The sequence below is a fragment of the Canis lupus genome, chromosome 2, assembly GCF_011100685.1.
Source record: "Canis lupus familiaris isolate Mischka breed German Shepherd chromosome 2, alternate assembly UU_Cfam_GSD_1.0, whole genome shotgun sequence".
Classification (NCBI taxonomy): Eukaryota; Metazoa; Chordata; class Mammalia; order Carnivora; family Canidae; genus Canis; species Canis lupus.
This window is the reverse complement of record NC_049223.1, coordinates 66917558-66934794: the sequence shown is the minus strand read 5'-3', so window position 1 is coordinate 66934794 and position 17237 is coordinate 66917558. Positions and strand designations below refer to the sequence as shown.

Below are 17237 nucleotides of genomic sequence, written 5' to 3'. Positions count from 1 at the left end.
TGAAAAATGAGCTTTGTATTTTAGATTAGATGTTTGTTTCTATTCTATAGAAAATAAATCGGGAAAGAATTAGGTATTCTAGGCCACCAGAAGTTCAAGTACAGTGTAAAGAAATAGGAATTATAAGCTCATCATTTCCTTATTTAAGGTACTCTACCATATTTAGTTGCTATTCAGTTAACAAAGTATCAAAACAAAGATATTTTTAGAAATATTTCTCACTTGACTTAATTTCCATACCTTCCAGATGTATTCTTCAGTATGGCAAGAGCGTCTGGATAGCCATCCATGTTGTAGTCTCCAATATGAAGAGTAATTGGAAGTGGTATTTCAGTTGGCCGTTGTTCATGCACAAATGGCACAAAGCCCCAGAGTGTGCCCTTGTTGCTGAACTCCTGGAGAACTGGAATCCACTATGGAATAAGAGGAAGAAGAGGAGATTTTATAGTTACTTTAGGAAAAAGAATTTCACCATTTACAAAACAAATGATCCATTAAAAGTTCTCAAGATAAGCATCATCTCACTTAAACTTCTTTATCTCTACAATATACAAAGGGTATTAAAATTTACTTTGACTAACAGATAACTGACACTCTGGAAAAAATAAAGTCCCCTTTAGATTTCATCACTAGTCATTTTTCCTTGAACTGGCACATAGAGCCTTTGAAGTTTTTCACAAAATCACAAATATTAGCTTTGAATTGATGTTGCTGTCCTATAGTTGAATCCCCCATTTTATTTTATTTTTTTTTAAAATTTTTATTTATTTATGATAGTCACAGAGAGAGAGAGAGAGAGAGAGAGAGAGAGGCAGAGACACAGGCAGAGGGAGAAGCAGGCTCCATGCACCGGGAGCCCGACATGGGATTCGATCCCGGGTCTCCAGATCGCGCCCTGGGCCAAAGGCAGGCGCTAAACCGCTGTGCCACCCAGGGATCCCTGAATCCCCCATTTTAAACCTGTGTTGAGTGGAAATGTAATTTCAAGTGACTAGTTTTTAAAGATTCATTTATTTATTTTAGACAAGGAGTGAGAGAGCAAGCAAGAGGGAGGGGAAGAGGGAAAAGAGAGAATCTCAATTAGACTCCCTCTGAAAATGGAGCTCAACTGGAAGCTCTACGTCACAACCCTGAGATCATGACCTGAGCCAAAACCCACAGTTGGATGCTTAACTGACTGAGCCACCTCGGCACTCTGCAAATGAGTATTTTAAGTTAGAACAAACTGTAATATCATCTAATACTGATGTCCTTTCAGGAGGATCAGCTTAAGAAGAAAGAAGATGACAGAGTCTTCCTTGTTCCCCTGCTTTTTGCCTTTTATACGTGATGATGACTTTAGTTATCATCTTCAGAGCCAAGAGTTCTGAGGCTTTCCTAACAACACGGGCCCTGAAAAAGTTCTGCCTGTCCAGGGGGATGAACTTTGTCATCAACATAGCTGTAATCTACTTTTAGTAAATTCTTTGTTTTTATATTGATTGTAATGAAGAAAACAGAGAGAGTAAGTTGATTTCAAGAAGAGCTTTTGGAAATCCATTCCTCTTTTTAATGCCTTAACCTTTACTCTAATAACCTAATGCAAACTAAAAATCTGAGGAGTGGAAACCATACCATTAAAATTATAAATATGCCCATAATTAGTTAAGAGTATGGATACTGGAACACTCTTTAGAGATGTTCAAACAGGTACAGCTGTCTTGAAATGACAGCAGGCCAAACGTGCCTATATATGTTTATTTTCTTTTAAGCAGGTGACACCTTATATGGCTCCAAGTCAAATTTCATTAAAAATGGCTTCTTAAAAAGGGTTTAGTACAAAGGATATCCCAAACATTTTCTAGGTTTTCCAAAGAAAGCATAATTTGCCAAGGCAAAAGAGAAAAAATAGCTAATAAGGACACATTTATAGTAAATAAGCTGTTTTAAAAAAAACTTGTTTACATCTTAGATCAATTTTTCAATCTTTCTTAAAGCAAAAAGAATTATATATTATCAAAATGATTTACCCAACTTTGAAAAAAATAGTTGGTTTTGTTTGGAAGAAGATGGGAAGTTTCGCAAAATGTTATCACAAACTTCTGAAAAGCTTGACAGTTTATTAATGAGGATAAAGTATTCTTATTAATGTAAATGTATTAAGGTCTAAAAAAGTAAAAAAATTTTATATTCATATGACAATCCTTAACAGTCACCAAAGAACTGTGACATTTATTTTTCCAGAGAGATGAGGATAATTTGAAAATATTCTTAGAGTAGTCTGTCACTTAAGCCAGGCTATAATTACTATGTTTACTTATATCCATGAAACAATGATTAGGTGTTACTTGACCTCATGTTTTCAGTGATTCAAAACTTAAAAAGGCTTAAGATAATAAAATTTATGAGTATAGAAGTTAAATGTTTTTAGAGTGTTGATTGGAAGTTTTTAGACTGTTGATATGGAAGTTTTTCTTTAGTGTCTGAGTATAAATGGTGGTTTCCTTATATAAGGGCAATAAAAGTCAGTATGTTATTTTCTCATTTCTTACCCTAAGATAGAAAACAGAACTGATTAATTCTAGTACTATAATACTGGCTTTCTCTGTCTGGTGCTATCAATATGGAAAAATTCTCAGTATTACAACCTATCATTGCCACATAATCTGCTTTGACTATTGGATTCTAAATTGTTTACCTACAAGCTACAGGCAAAACATTGGCATAAGTGAATGAAACAGATATAGATAGCACAAATAAAGATTAGCTTCGACAATTGTTGTGTTCTTCTCCATAACCTTTTATTATAGTTAGTGTGCATTTTACCTTATTCCTAGACTATAAAATGCTAATGGATCATTTAATTACGGGACCAAGAATTGGTCTTCTTCACCAGAAATGATTATAACAGTGCCTTCCCCTCAAAAAACAAACATGAAAAGATTTAAATGCATTTCATTAAAATGAGGAAGTCAATAATTTATATAGGGTTTCTCTGTGTTCTGATTTAGATAATTTTTCTAATCTCTGAAGATTTTCTTCAAGAAGGTAACTCTATTGACATTAAAAAACAAGCTGATATACCTGCTTTGTTCCAGATCTTGCTAAGTAAATGATGCTTTTCTGGCAGTTTTTATCTTCACAGCCTGGCAATAAGTGATCCATGTGTCCATCTCCATCTGCCAAAAGAAACTTCAAGAGTCCATTAACAGCTACAAAATAAAGTGTTCCTGTATGGCAGATTACATTTCCTATTTGTTCAAAGTCTGCATCAATCTGGAGGAATGGAAGAAATTGACGTAGGACTTTGTGATAAATGCGATTCAATTAAAACAATTATTCTGGCCCTTGCCACCTATTACCTGGATTGTGTCTTATTTTAAAATTGCTCACTTTTTGTAGTTAAATATTTACCCAATATTGGGAGAAAAAACCCATTTCAGGCTTTAATGATAAAATCATCAATTTTTAAACAATGTGGCTTTTGACTTACTTACACAATTATCATTGCTGCCACAGGAGAAAAAGAAGCTTGTCAATAGCAATTATTTTATCTTATTTTAAATGTGTCTTTACAAATTAATTTATTTAAACACATGCTTTTAAGTATCTTTTACATAGTATGAGATTTAATTCAGGAAGGAGTTCTAAAGCTCTCAGCATCCTGGCTTCTAAGCACCAATAATTTTTTATCAGTAAAAAGGCATATGAAAAGAATGCAGATGTCCTTTCCAGCTGACTGCTTTTAAAAAGCTGCACAATGGGGGTACCTGGGTGGCTCGGTTAAATATCTGATTTCAGCTCTGGTTATGACCTCAGAGTCTTGGGATGGAGTCCTGAGTCTGGCTCTGCCATCAACATGGAGTCTGCTTTGTCCCTCTGCCTTCCCTTCCCCACCCATGTGCCCATACATGTGCACACATTCTTTTTCTCTCTCAAATAAATAAATACAAACTTTTAAAGAAAAGCTGCACAATGCTTTGCAAAGACCTTCAGAAGTGAGGTTACTGAGGAACGTGGAATCTGTTCCTCTAGTGGTCTCTCCTATCCACTGCCTCTTATCTGATGGGGTTTATGGATTTTGATGTCCTAGAGTTAAATCTCTACAGTGACATGCACAGTGGAATAGTCATTTAGATTTTACATTCTGTGCTGCTTTAGTCGCTGATTTATTTGCTATGGTTTAATATATAATGTGTGTCTGAGGTAAGTGCCTTCACAGTTTGAAGGAAATAATAAGGATTAGCAATAAATAAATATTCTTCCATGTGCAGGCTTACATATTAAGAAAATACAGAATTCTAACAAACCTATCAAGTCTTCAGTAATATATTCGAAAGGGAAAAAAATAATTTTAAGTGGGCTGAAAACATAGCCAATGGAAGCTGACCTCAGCAAGGAAAAATAAAAGGCACAGCATAGTGAAAAATAAATTTCTTTCATTTAATTTCATGGTTTAATTACTTATGATCCTTATGATTAATATAATTTGTGATTATAAACCCTTAAGTAGAGGAGTAAAACATTAAATAAAATAGTTGAATTAATAATGGAAAGTATCGAGAACATCTGTATTTGACAGTATATATGCATTTGGATTAGTGAGAGAGAAGCTGAGAGAAACATGCAACTCTAGGCAGGAATACTTGGAAAGGAAAAGGGTTTCCAAGGACATAAACATATATCATGGTTAAAGATAAATAAAAAAGAGCTAGCCAAGTAAGAATGAATTAAATGCAAAATGTGATTTATAAGCAGGCTCTAGGAATATTATAGACCTCATTAAAAGCCAAACCATTTTATTGCAAATTAATGGAGGACCAATTAGAAGACCATTACTAAGTCTCTGCCCTTCATTTTTACCCAATGGCAAAATACTCAGATTAGATTCTGATTTACACTTTTATTTTCTTCTAGTTTCTTTCTTCCCAGTAGCTTCCTATTTCCTACGAGTATTTCAACTATGACTTAGCAAATAACCATCTAATAAACATACAACAAACTCATGTGATAATTTATAATCATGCCTTTTGGTATAAATTATCAGCAGTATTTTACGGATATAGTCATAGAAATGGAGATCTTTATCAGAGAATGTCTTCCTTGTGCCCCTTCTAAGTGCTATTTTTTGATATTTAGAGGAAGCAAGAGAAAAGCTTTCTGAGAGTCCAACTTCATGCCCAAAGGAAATTTTCTTTCTTAAAGGCAACTAACATTTAAATTTCACAGATTTCACTTTTCTGCAGGTTTTTTAAAACAAATTATTTGAAAATAATTTAAACTTAAATGTTCAATAAAAGTAGTACATAGAATGTATGTAAACACTGTTTAACCAGATGTGCCTATTGTTAACATTTTACCCCATTTGTTTTATCATTTGTGTGCTTTATGAAATCAAGTTTTTGCTGAACCATGTACATAATTATATAGATCATGGCCCCTTAGCCCTAAATTCTTGAGTGTGTGTTTCCTAGGAATAGGGATATTCTTTTACTTAACCATAGTGGTCATCAGTTCAGCAATTCAGACAAATACTTCTATCTAATGTACTATTTAAATTCCAAATTTATCCATTGACCTAACAATATTCTTCATAGCATTTTTGCCTCTCTAACACAGAATCCAATCTAGGGTTAGGAATTGCATGTTTAGCATCCTTGAATCTAGCATATTTTCATAGCCTCTGTCTTTTATAATCTCTGTATCTTTTTTTTTAAAGACCGCATGAATCTTCTACTTCTGAAAAATACTTCAATAATACTTAAACTTTTATGCCTAGAAAAAAATAATTTCAGAAAAGTAAATTTCACATGAACCAAAGGCCCAAGGCTAGAACTAATATTCATTTAAGCATATTCTATAAGAAGTAATGTGACTTTTTTTTTTGAAATAATGTGACTTTGAGCAGACTATGAAGAAGTCATGCTGACAGAGGTACCAGTCTGTGAACTTGGACACATTCCTTAAAGAAGTCCCAGGAATTAATAACTTTGTATCTTCTTCTCCTTAGGATTTCAGGGCACTTCAAGTTTTCTTGAAGGCTAACATCACTTCTCAAAGACTCAACAGAAAATGTAACAGAAGGAATGGTATTCTAATTATTTTAGAAATTGCAGTGTAAAAATTGACCTTTGGAATGGCTGATCACTACAATGCACACTGAACACATGCTAATTTTCATCTGATGTTGACCTTACAATTTTCTGATGAAACTCTTCCCTAAAAACATATAAAGAACTTATTGAAATACATTTAATGATTCAAACTAATTTTCTGAAAAATTTTAATCTTAAAACCAAGAAGGCACCGAAATTAAGTTATTGTTTTCATAAAAATGGATAATCAATTTTTATATAATGGTTTTTGTTTTTAATTAAGCAGGGGCAAAGAAGAAGCTACACATATAACAAAGGATCACATAGGAGTGGTTGGGTGGCTCAGCCAGTTAAGCAACCAACTCTTGATTTCAGCTCAGGTTGTGGTATCAGGGTCCTGGGATCAAGCCCCAATTCAGGCTTAGTGGAGAGCCTGCCTATGGATTCTCTCTCTCCCCTTTTCTTTCCCCCTCCCCCCATTCATGCATGCATTCTCTCTCTAAAATAAATAAATAAGTCTTAAAAAAAAGGAGTCACATAAATATTACTTATCCTCTTAAACATGCATAATTTCGTGAAATTAACTGACCTTTGGTATCATTTAAACAAATTATAACTCTGTTCTGGCCCCAGATTACATATTACCTATCCAACTTCCTACAACAATTTCTCTAATGCAGGGATTCTCAAATTGTGGTCCCAGTCCACAGCCTAAGCATCACCTTGGGAACTTAAGCCCCTGTCGAGATCTAATGAAAGAGAACATCTGAGAGTAGGGCCCAGCAATCTGTATCTGGCTGGATGCATAGTAAGGTACAGGAACCACTGACCTAAGGTATTTATACTGATCTCCCAGGAACATCAGGGGGATATATATGGATCCTTACTCCTGTCCTGATCATGATCCTCCATTTAGAATAAACTTCTCTTGCTAATCAAATTCCATTACCCATTTAGGACTAAGTCTGTATCCTTTTCCTTAGGAGCTGTGTTCCATTCAGCCTGACTCCAGGTCATCTTGTATAAATTAGGTCTCTTGGGCAGTCAACTCATTATGGCAACAAAACAATTACTACTCCAGAAAACAATTGTTTTCTGTGAATGTCTTGCCACTCCATGAGAGTGTGTGGAGATTTTAGCATAATGGAAAGCAGGTAGAACAAGGATCAGACATATTTGGGTTTTTAACCTGATTTAACTCTGAATAAGTAATTAGTCATATAATTTTGAGAAAGAAACTGAAAAAATAATTTTAAAAATATTATGACTTTTTGGGAACAAGTGCAGCATTTTTTTTAGTATTTTTTATAACTGTTCAAGATGTATTCAGTTTTTTAGAAATGTCTTCCTCCTACTCTTGTTGCTAGCTCCCCTCCAGAGTAGCAGCCACTAGCAGTTTCTTATATATCGTTCAACACATAATCTATGCATATACATAAACTATATATAATTGTGCACAAATGTTAGTATGGTTATATCGCTTTGGCACCTTGAAATTTTCATTTAATGTATTTTTGAGATCACTGCACATCAGTTGATTTGTATATGCCTCATATGTAACACAGCATTACAAAGATATATCTCAATATAATCAATCCTCTATTGATGTGCAAATACCAGGGTTGTTTCTGATCTCTTATAATTCAAACAATCCAACAATGAGTAACTTTGTACAGGTATTATGTCATCTTTTGAGATGATATCTGTAGTATAAATTGTTAAAATGGAAATTATGGTTTTGATGGTTATAATGAACTTAAAGCTTTTATTTTAATCTCCACAGAGTAGTTTTCAAACTTTTTAGTCTCAAAAGTCCTTTATAGTTTTTTTTTAAAGATTTTTAAATTTTTAAGCAATCACTATGCCCTACATGGGGCTCGAACTTACAACCCTGAGATCTAGAGTCACATGCTCTACTGAGCCAGCCAGGGGTTCTGAGAATCCCTATAGTCTTAAAAACTGAGGATCTCAACAAGCTTTGTTTATGTGGGTTATACTGATAGGTATTTATATCAGAAATTAAGACTGAGAAATATTTAGTAAGTCAAAAATATAGTCATAAATTTATATACAGTAAAAATCACATTTTCATGAAAAATAACTATTTTCCAAAGCAAAAATGTTTTGCAAGAAGAGTGGCATTCTCTGACTGAACAGAAAAAAGTTGGATTTTCATGCTGCTTTTGTACTCAATCTGTTGTTTTGGATGACAAATGTGAAAATATATAGTTGCAGGAAGTATTTAATAGTTTCTTCAGATAACTCTGGAACTTCTTTCATACTACCACAAAAACTCAGCAAGTGATAATTTCTTAAAGATTAGTCCAATGAAGAATACAGAGCCAAGCAATGAAGTTTTCTTACTGTTAAATAAAATCTAGTAGTCTACTTTGCATTTTGAATGGATTTTACTATTGCATGACTTTGTAAAACCACATGTCAAACATTTAGAAGATAGTGGTTCACTGAACCACTGAGTGGTTATCTGGTTATGAAACTGAGTTATGTAGATATTCCAAGTGTTGAAATAATTCATTATACAATATCAAAAATTCCCATTTGTTAATATCACCACCTATCTTATTTCAAAAAGGTTTTTAAGCATTGGGAAGCTGTCAGTTCATGGTAGCAGGTTATGGTTTTCTAAAATCCCAATTTTTGCTTGAGACATTAAATTTTATCATTGGCACCTTCCCATTAGTTGTTATCCTCGAAGGGACAAGTTAGTTTTGTTCATTTTATTTTATTTTATTTTATTTTTAATTTTTTAATTTTTATTTATTTATGCTAGTCCACAGAGAGAGAGAGAGAGAGAGGCAGAGACATAGGCAGAGGGAGAAGCAGGCTCCATGCAGGGAGCCCGACGTGGGATTCGATCCCGGGTCTCCAGGATTGCGCCCTGGGCCAAAGGCAGGCGCCAAACCGCTGCGCCTCCCAGGGATCCCAGTTTTGTTCATTTTAGAGAAGATGTCTACTAAACCCCAAGTGAGAATGACTGTTTTCTGTTTGTCAGTTGTTCTTTCAAGTAAAAAAATGGTACAACACTAAAAAAAAAAAAGTGGTTAGTTCAGATTACAACATAATCACCCTAGAGCTTTTCATCAAGACAACCATCATGCTCAGTTTTATGCACATATTTCCTGACATAGAGTATTAAAAGGGTGTGTACTTGAGTCAAGATCTAATAAAATTATTTTTCACTGCTTCATTGAAAACATTCTTGAGTCAAACTGTTTTCTTATTTCTCCTTTAACACTGTGAGTGTATAATGGTGAAGAATGCATGGTATGCATTGCATGCTAATAAAAAGTGGTGCTACTGCTTTGGTTTGTGCTAAATGGCAAGCAGCTTTACTCACTATTGCTTTTACATTATCAGAGCTAATGTCAACACTGTGAAAAAGGCCAATTGCATCTTAATACTACTATGCAGATAGTTTTGGCCTTATGGACACCCTGAAAGAGTTGCAGGAAGCCTCCCTCCACTCCTAATCCCAGGTCTATACTTTAGACTATACTTTGAGCATCTTCACTAGAGAGGTTGCACCAATAAGTGAATCACCAAATACTCTGATTGTTGCCACACTGATAAGTGAAAATGGTATTTCACACCGTAGTCTTAATTTTTAGTTTTCTTATTAAAATGTTGGTCTTTTTCCTGCCAATTTACAAGAGTGTATTCTACATTAAGAAAATTGTTCTTTTGTCTGTGATTTATTAATACTTTTCTTTGTAGCATCTAGGTTTTCCTTTTAAGTTAATAAGGCCTTTGAAATTCACAGTACTTGGGGACATTATTGTTGCTTTTAGGTCTTTGATTCAATCTAGAGTTTATTCTGACTTAAGCTGTGAGTTATGATCCTACTGCACTTTTACAGAGATGGATATATCCAGTTGTCCCATACCACTTACTGAATGATCTAGTTTTCGGGAAACTCATTATCTCTGAATTGTCTTTATCTGTACAATGATCAAAAGGAACATAATTTGGCTACTGCAAAGGGTCATTATGAAGATTAAATGGGAAAAGAATTTGGGAAATACTATAAAAGAGTAAACAACTATAACAGAATACATTATTTCTATATATCCCCCTTATCACAATGTGTACTTAGGACAGTGGTATACTGTGCTTAGTAGGTGGACAAGAGAGTAAAAAAAAAAATGTGTAACTCCTAAAAGAACAGACTGGTTTTTTGCACTTCCAGGACCCACTTAATGTTATAGTAGTAAACACTGAAACATTTGGTCATGAAAAATTAAAGTAACAATTTAGGATTTGATGAATGTCACTCCATAGATGGAAAAAAAATAAGTAAAATGGCTGAATATTTAGATCTATAACCTGGAACTCTTGAGTTCAATAACAAAAAATAAATCAGTAATTTCTGAATTACAGAGTAGAACAAGTTATGACAGCTCAAACGGGGAATAAGTCAAAATGATTCCTTCCACCATCTGGAAAATTTACTCATGGATGGCTATAGCATACGCAAGATATAAATACCACAAGTCACACAACTAATTATGTTAGAAGGTTCTAAATAGAATTCAGAGGCTTTAACTTTTAACACAAGGCTGAAAGATTTCTGTATTGGACTTTTAAAATTGAATTTCTTGCTAAAATAGACCCAGAATATAGTAGAAGTAACAGCTTTCCCATCACATTTGTCAAGAGGCATGTGAGACATATGACAGATAATGTATTCATATATTAAACTACATTTTTTGGTGATTATTAATATAAAGCTAGAAAAAACCATGCTAAAATAAAAAACCATTTACCAAAAATCCATTTCCTTATTTCCATTTTAAGATATGAAGTATATCACTTTATATTTTCAGAATATGGAAATAAGCGAGATTACTGATGCAGAAATAAGTTGAATCTGATACAAAAACTATTAAAATAGCCAAATTAGACCTTTAAAGAAAAGTAAAACTCATATTTTTAAAATGATAAACTATATAAAAAAGAGAGCATGAATGAAACTATTAAATTTCTTTAGCTTTTTAAAAAATGCTCGTAAACCTATGAGAAATAGTTGCTGTATTACTTAAAAAAGAGAAAAAAGAATATATTATCACATTATCATGTGAGAAGTCAATGTTTTTTCAAAATATTCATTTTTAAATGACATAAATGACAGAATTATGAATATGAACATCAGTTTACTTAATTTTGTTTCAGATGTTGAATAGCATATAGGTTGATTTTTAATTATGCTCATATAAGCATAGTATTATGTATGTATGTGACTGAAGACTTCTACAAAGTACCAGGGCCTTAACAATTTCACTGAGAGAAACACATATTGTCAAAGAATATGAATGTGATCAAGATAGAGAAATTATAATTCTTTAAGATGCTGCTTGTTACTATCAGACATGGTAATGCTGGAAAGCATTAGGCAGGACCAAGAATATACAAAATGACCAAATTTGCTTTATATATGTTCAGGCTTTGTGAGTAGATAGTCATGAAATAGGACTTTCATAATGACTGAGATTTCTCTTGTCAATTCTATTATTTCTTCTTGAAATGATAAAATATTTTTCCTTGTCATTTAAATACCTAAATATCTATTAGGCTTTAATGTCTCCTGAAACTTATCTGCTGATGCTTCTTTCTGTTTTGCTGAATAAGCGGATTCTTTGACCACGATGTCTTAGTAATTTCTTTCCTTATTAGGAATTTTAGAAAAGTCATGGCATATTTCACTTTTGTTCTGTGGCGTTTTCCTTGCTCTATTATCTGAACAAAGGTAAAAATTACCTGTTTGGTGAGAAGGAAGTAACAGGGTAAAGAGGCCTAATTCCAGCCTAGTCATCAGCAGGTACATGATAGTGGAAATGTCTCCTACTAAACATTCTGCATGGCGATGGCCTTGTTTATTTACATCTGAAACTGGGAGGTGGGTGAATGGAGGAAGGCTTAAACAGATTATTCTTAGATTCTTATGATTAAATCTGTAACTCTGTACCTATTATTTTATATTAGTTATCAAATATGCTGTGCCACTATAATTCTTACCTTGTTACCAAAAATGAACACAGTATGTTTATTTAAGTATGTACAGTGAATTCTTCCATAATGTTCATGTATCATATAAAATGAAGACAATATTAATATTAAATAATGCTTTAAACATCTTGAATATATCTTTACATAGCAACCAAATATAATTCAAAACCAATTTGATAACACAGAAAAAAATCTATTCTACTTGTTATGTAATTGATTAGCATACTTTAACATCCTCCTTTTTTCCACTATGTTGAGTAATATTTAAAGAGTATTACTTTATTTATTCTTCAGAGTGCTCTCAACATAACATGAAATGATTTAAACATAAAAACCCACACTTGCAAAATGGTAGCAAAATGACTCAAACTCTTGTTTTGTTTTGCTTTTTTTTTATAATTTTTATTTATTTATGATAGTCACACAGAGAGAGAGAGAGAGAGAGAGAGAGAGTCAGAGACACAGGCAGAGGGAGAAGCAGGCTCCATGCACTGGGAGCCCGACGTGGGATTTAATCCCGGGTCTCCAGGATAGTGCCCTGGGCCAAAGGCAGGCGCCAAACTGCTGCGCCACCCAGGATCCCTCAAACTCTTGCTTTGATAAGGAAGCAAACAATGACAGTATAAGTAAAATTAGTTTATTTAATAAAATCTTTAAACTCAAGAGCTTTAAATAAATCTAACAATCTAGTATTTACATTTGGGGAGGGGTCAGAATCAAAATATGTATGATTTGTCCCAGATAATTCTTGGGATACAGACATGTTTGGGTGTAGTAGAAACGACACAATGAAATATTGTAGAAATATTTTGCTTTTAAGTCTGTTTAGTTAGTAAGACGCTTGGCTAATTCAGTTTTTTCATCCATAATATGAAAAGGCTAGATTCCGTGACATTCTAAAATGCTATCCATAGAAGTTAAGATGGTGGAGAAGCAGGAGGACCCTGATCTTTCCTCGTCTCTTGAACACAGCTGCATTGAGGTCAGATCTCTTGGAACACCCAGGAAATTGATCTGAGAAGGAAGAAGGATCACCATGGTTGGAGAGAGATAATGTGGCAGGTTGAGGTGTGTGGAAGTGAATTGAGGGAGAGAAAAACTGCATGTGGCAGAGGGGAATGAACTCTTTCCTGGGAAGAGAAAGAGAGAGGGTTTGACAGAGTGTGGCATCGGTTCACACAAGAAGAAAACCTCTCTGGCCATAGACTGGGAGCCAGAGGAACTGAGTGTTGCAGGATTTTTTTTTTTTGCAAACAGTGTGTATGGAGCTCAATCTCTGAGGTTTTAGAAGTGTGCAACTTTTACTGGAGCTTTGGTTCACACTTCTGAGGAGAAGGAGGGCTCTGGTCTGGGAATACACATGAAATGTGTAGGGATCTCCTGGAGTTGCACTGGGAGGGATCGTTCCCCTTCCTGGAGTACACTTGGAAAAGGGTATATTGCTCCTGTAAGTACAAAAGACCCTGCAGGCACCAGTATATGGCCTTTCATTGGCAGGGGACAAAAGCATGCAAGAAGGTGGGTAATCAGGATACTGCTTTTCCTGGTGCTACACCATAGATTCTGGGCATTGAGGAGGCGTGGGCTGTTTTTCTGGGACAAAGGTCACTAATCACAGCAAAGCAAGGCTCTAATCCTGAGGAGGAAGCAGATCCGCTGTGCCAACTCCATTAAGATCTGGAGTTTTGAATCCCAGTTGTGTCAAATAGAACCCAGGAGACTTGTGGCATCGAAGAACCGTCACTTTTCTGTGAAGGTTTCCTGAACAATGGGGCAGGTGTGAGATCCTCTCACCCCTGTCCTGGGATAAGAGGGTGTATGTTGCCATTTTACCCTCACTACTAACAAGGTGGGACATTGGAGAGCAACACAGAGGCCATCAGTGGAAGCCACTTACATCAAACACTGCACTTCCTGTGCTTGGCAAATGCATTTTTACTAGGACAGGACTGACTCTGGGCCAGCACAGCAGGCCTCTTCCTCAGAAGATCAGCAAATCTACTGATCATACAGTGCTTCAAAATGTCCCCTTCAATTCTGGTGGAAATAGGACCAGGCTGTATTTTTTCCCCCATTCCTTTTTGTTCCTTTGGAATCAGGCTTACAGTGTTTTGTTAGTATGTTTCTAATTTTCTTTCTCTGTCTCTCTTTTTGATCGAGCTTCTTGTTTTCTTTTTTCTTTCTTTATATTTTGTTGGAATCAGGCTTACAGTTTTTTGATTGTCTGTTTTTTGTTTGTACCTTTCCCTTTACGCTTTTATTTTGGGATCAGGCTTTCCTCCCTCACCTCGCAGGCCTGTTTTCACAACAGATCAAAGCACAAACCTAGATAAAGGTCCAAACACCTTCCCACTACCAGCAAGGAGGAACTCTGTGGAGGACTGACATGTGGGAAAGAGCAGCCAAAATACAACAGCACCACAAACACTTCCTGAAGCTCCAGGCTGTGGAGAGTGTATGACTTCTTTTAAATATCGGTGCAGGAAACATAACAGGCTTCCACAACACATGAAAGACAGAAACTTAGCCAAAATGACAAGACAGAGGAATCCTTCTCAAAAGAAAGGTCAGGAGGATATCAAAGCCAGGGACTTGTGCAAAACAATAGAAGCAATATATCTGAAGAAGAATTTATAAAAACAGTCATAAGAATATTAGCTGGACCTGAAAAAAAAGCACAGAAGACACCAGAGAAGCCCTTACTGCAGAGATAAAAGACCTAAAAAATAGCCAAAGTAAAAAATGCTACAACTGAGAATGCAAAACAGATTGGATATAATCACATTGAGGACCGAAGAAGCAGAAGAGAGAATAGGCAGTAAAGAGAATAAATTATGGAAAATAATGAACCAGAAAAAGAAGATGGAAAGAAAACTGTTAGATCACAATACAGATGTAGGGCACTCAGCAATTCATTAAAGTGGATCTATCATATCACAGGAGTCCCAGAAGAAGAGCAAGAAAAACGGGCAGAAGGTTATTTGAACAAATTATAGCTGAGAAACTTCTCCGAATCTGGAGAGGAAAACAGGAATTCAAGTCCAAGAGGCAGAAAGAATTTTTTCCAAAAAAAAAAAAAAAAAAAAAGAAGTCAATGCCTATTGGCATATCATAGTGAAACCTGCAAAATACAAAGATAAAGAGAGAATTCTTAAAGCAGCTAGGGGAAAAGGGTCCTTAGCCTACAAAGGAGAACACATAAGTTAAGAGCACACCTGTCCACAAAAACTTGGCAGTCCCAAAAGAAAGTGGCATGATATATTCAACATACTAAACGGGAAAAATATGAAGCCAAGACATACTCTATCCAGCAAGGCTGCCATTCAGAATAGAAGGAAAAAGAGCTTCTAAGACAAGCAAAAAACTAACAGAGTTCGTGAACACTAGCCCAGCTCTGCAGAAATATTAAAGGAGACCCTTGAAGCAGGAGAGACCAAAAGTAAAGAAGACTAGAAAGGAACAGAAACAACATACAGCAACAGCGACTTTACCGGTAAATAATGCCGCTAATTTCAACATCTTTCAATAATTACTCTGAATGTAAATGGAACTCAGTGCTTCAATCAAAAGACACAGGGTATCAGAATGGATATGTAGCTCACAAGAAATTCTTTTAGACACAAAGACACCTCCAGATTGAAAACGGAGGGGTAGAGAATCATTTATCATGCTAGTGGAATCAAAAGGAAGGTTGGAGTAGCAATATTTATATTAGACAAACTAGATTTTAAAAACCAAAGACTGTAATGAGATAAAGAAGGACACTATATCATGATAGAAGTCTATCTGTCAAGAAGATCTAACACTTGTAAATATTGTGGGAGTAGCCAAACATATTCATCAAAAAAACTAACTTAAAGGAACTCATTGATAACAATACAATAATAGCAGGGGACTTTAACACCCCACTCACAGCAATGGACAGATGATGCAAACAGAAGATGGATTTAACAGATATATTCAGAGGCTTTCATCCTAAAGTAACAGAATATACATTTTTTTTTTCAAATGCACTTGGTATATTCTCCTGGTAGATTACATACTGGGTCACAAATAATGACTCAACCAGTAACAAAAGACAGATCATGCCATGCATATTTCAGAACAAATGATACGAAACTTCAAGATAACGACGAGAGAGACTTGAAGAACCACAAGTAGGGGGAGGGGCAAGATGGCGGAAGAGTAGGGGTCCCCAAATCACCTGTCCCCACCAAATTACCCTAGATGACCTTCAAATCATCCTAAAAAATCTACGAATTTGGCCTGAGATTTAAAGAGAGAACAGCTGGAATGCTACAAGTGAGAAGAGTTCGCGCTTCTATCAAGGTAGTGAAAGACGGGGGAAAAAAGAAATAAAGAAACAAAGGCATCCAAGGGGGAGGGCCCTCGAGGAGCCGGGCTAGGCCGGGGTGAGTGTCCCAGGACAGGAGAGCTCCGTCCGGGAGAAGCAGGAGCTGCAAGCCCGACCTTCCCGGCGGGAAGGCACCCGTGGGGGAGTTAGAGGAGGACCCCAGGAGGGCGGGGGTGCCCTGAGGCTCCCTGGGACACTAACAGACACCTGCCGCCCCGGTAGAGTGTCGCCGAGCTCCCTAAGGGCTGCAGCGCGCACGGCGGGAACCCGGGAGCAGCTCGGAGGGGGCTCGGGCGGGGGGCTCCGCGGAGGGGGCTTGCGGGGCGGGGTGCGCGAATCCAACAGCGCAGACCGGAGAGCAGCAGGGCGCCGGGACACAGCCCACGATCCGGCCTCCCCCTGGGACAGGCAGAGGCCGGGAGGGCCCAGGACAGCAAGGACGCTCCTGCCCTGAGCTAAGCAGATCAGCGGCCGCGCCCCCGGAGCATCCAGGCCCTGTGGACAGAGAGCTCCATAGGTTACTGCGGGGGCTGAAGCCTGGGCTCCAGAGCTGGCTCCGCCACTGTGGTTTTTCCCTCCTGGGGCCTCACGGGGTAAACAACCCCACTGAGCCCTGAACCAGGCAGGGGGCAGAGCGCAGCTCCCCTAAGTGCTAACACCTGAAAATCAAGCACAACAGGCCCCTCCCCCAGAAGACCAGCTAGACGGACAAGTTCCAAGGGTAAGCCAAGGGACTTAAAGTATACAGAATCAGAAGATACATCCCCGTTTTTGTTTTTGTTTTT

General features: G+C 36.4%; 1 protein-coding gene across 2 annotated transcripts in view; it reads right to left on the bottom strand.

The window, feature by feature from the left end:
- Window positions 1–212: 212 nt before the first annotated feature.
- ITFG1 (integrin alpha FG-GAP repeat containing 1) overlaps window positions 213–17237 on the bottom strand; it is a 174711-nt gene continuing 157686 nt past the window's right edge. The window contains exons 9-10 of one of the 2 annotated variants that reach the window (XM_038531136.1): window positions 3064–3158; window positions 213–413 (exon numbers count right to left, since the gene is read on the bottom strand). In XM_038531136.1, the coding sequence (XP_038387064.1) occupies window positions 228–413; window positions 3064–3158 (281 nt within the window). In that variant the 3' untranslated portion in view covers window positions 213–227. Of the gene's footprint in view, window positions 414–3063; window positions 3159–12981; window positions 13113–17237 lie in introns of those variants that run through there. The other variant, XM_038531138.1, reaches the window with a different exon arrangement.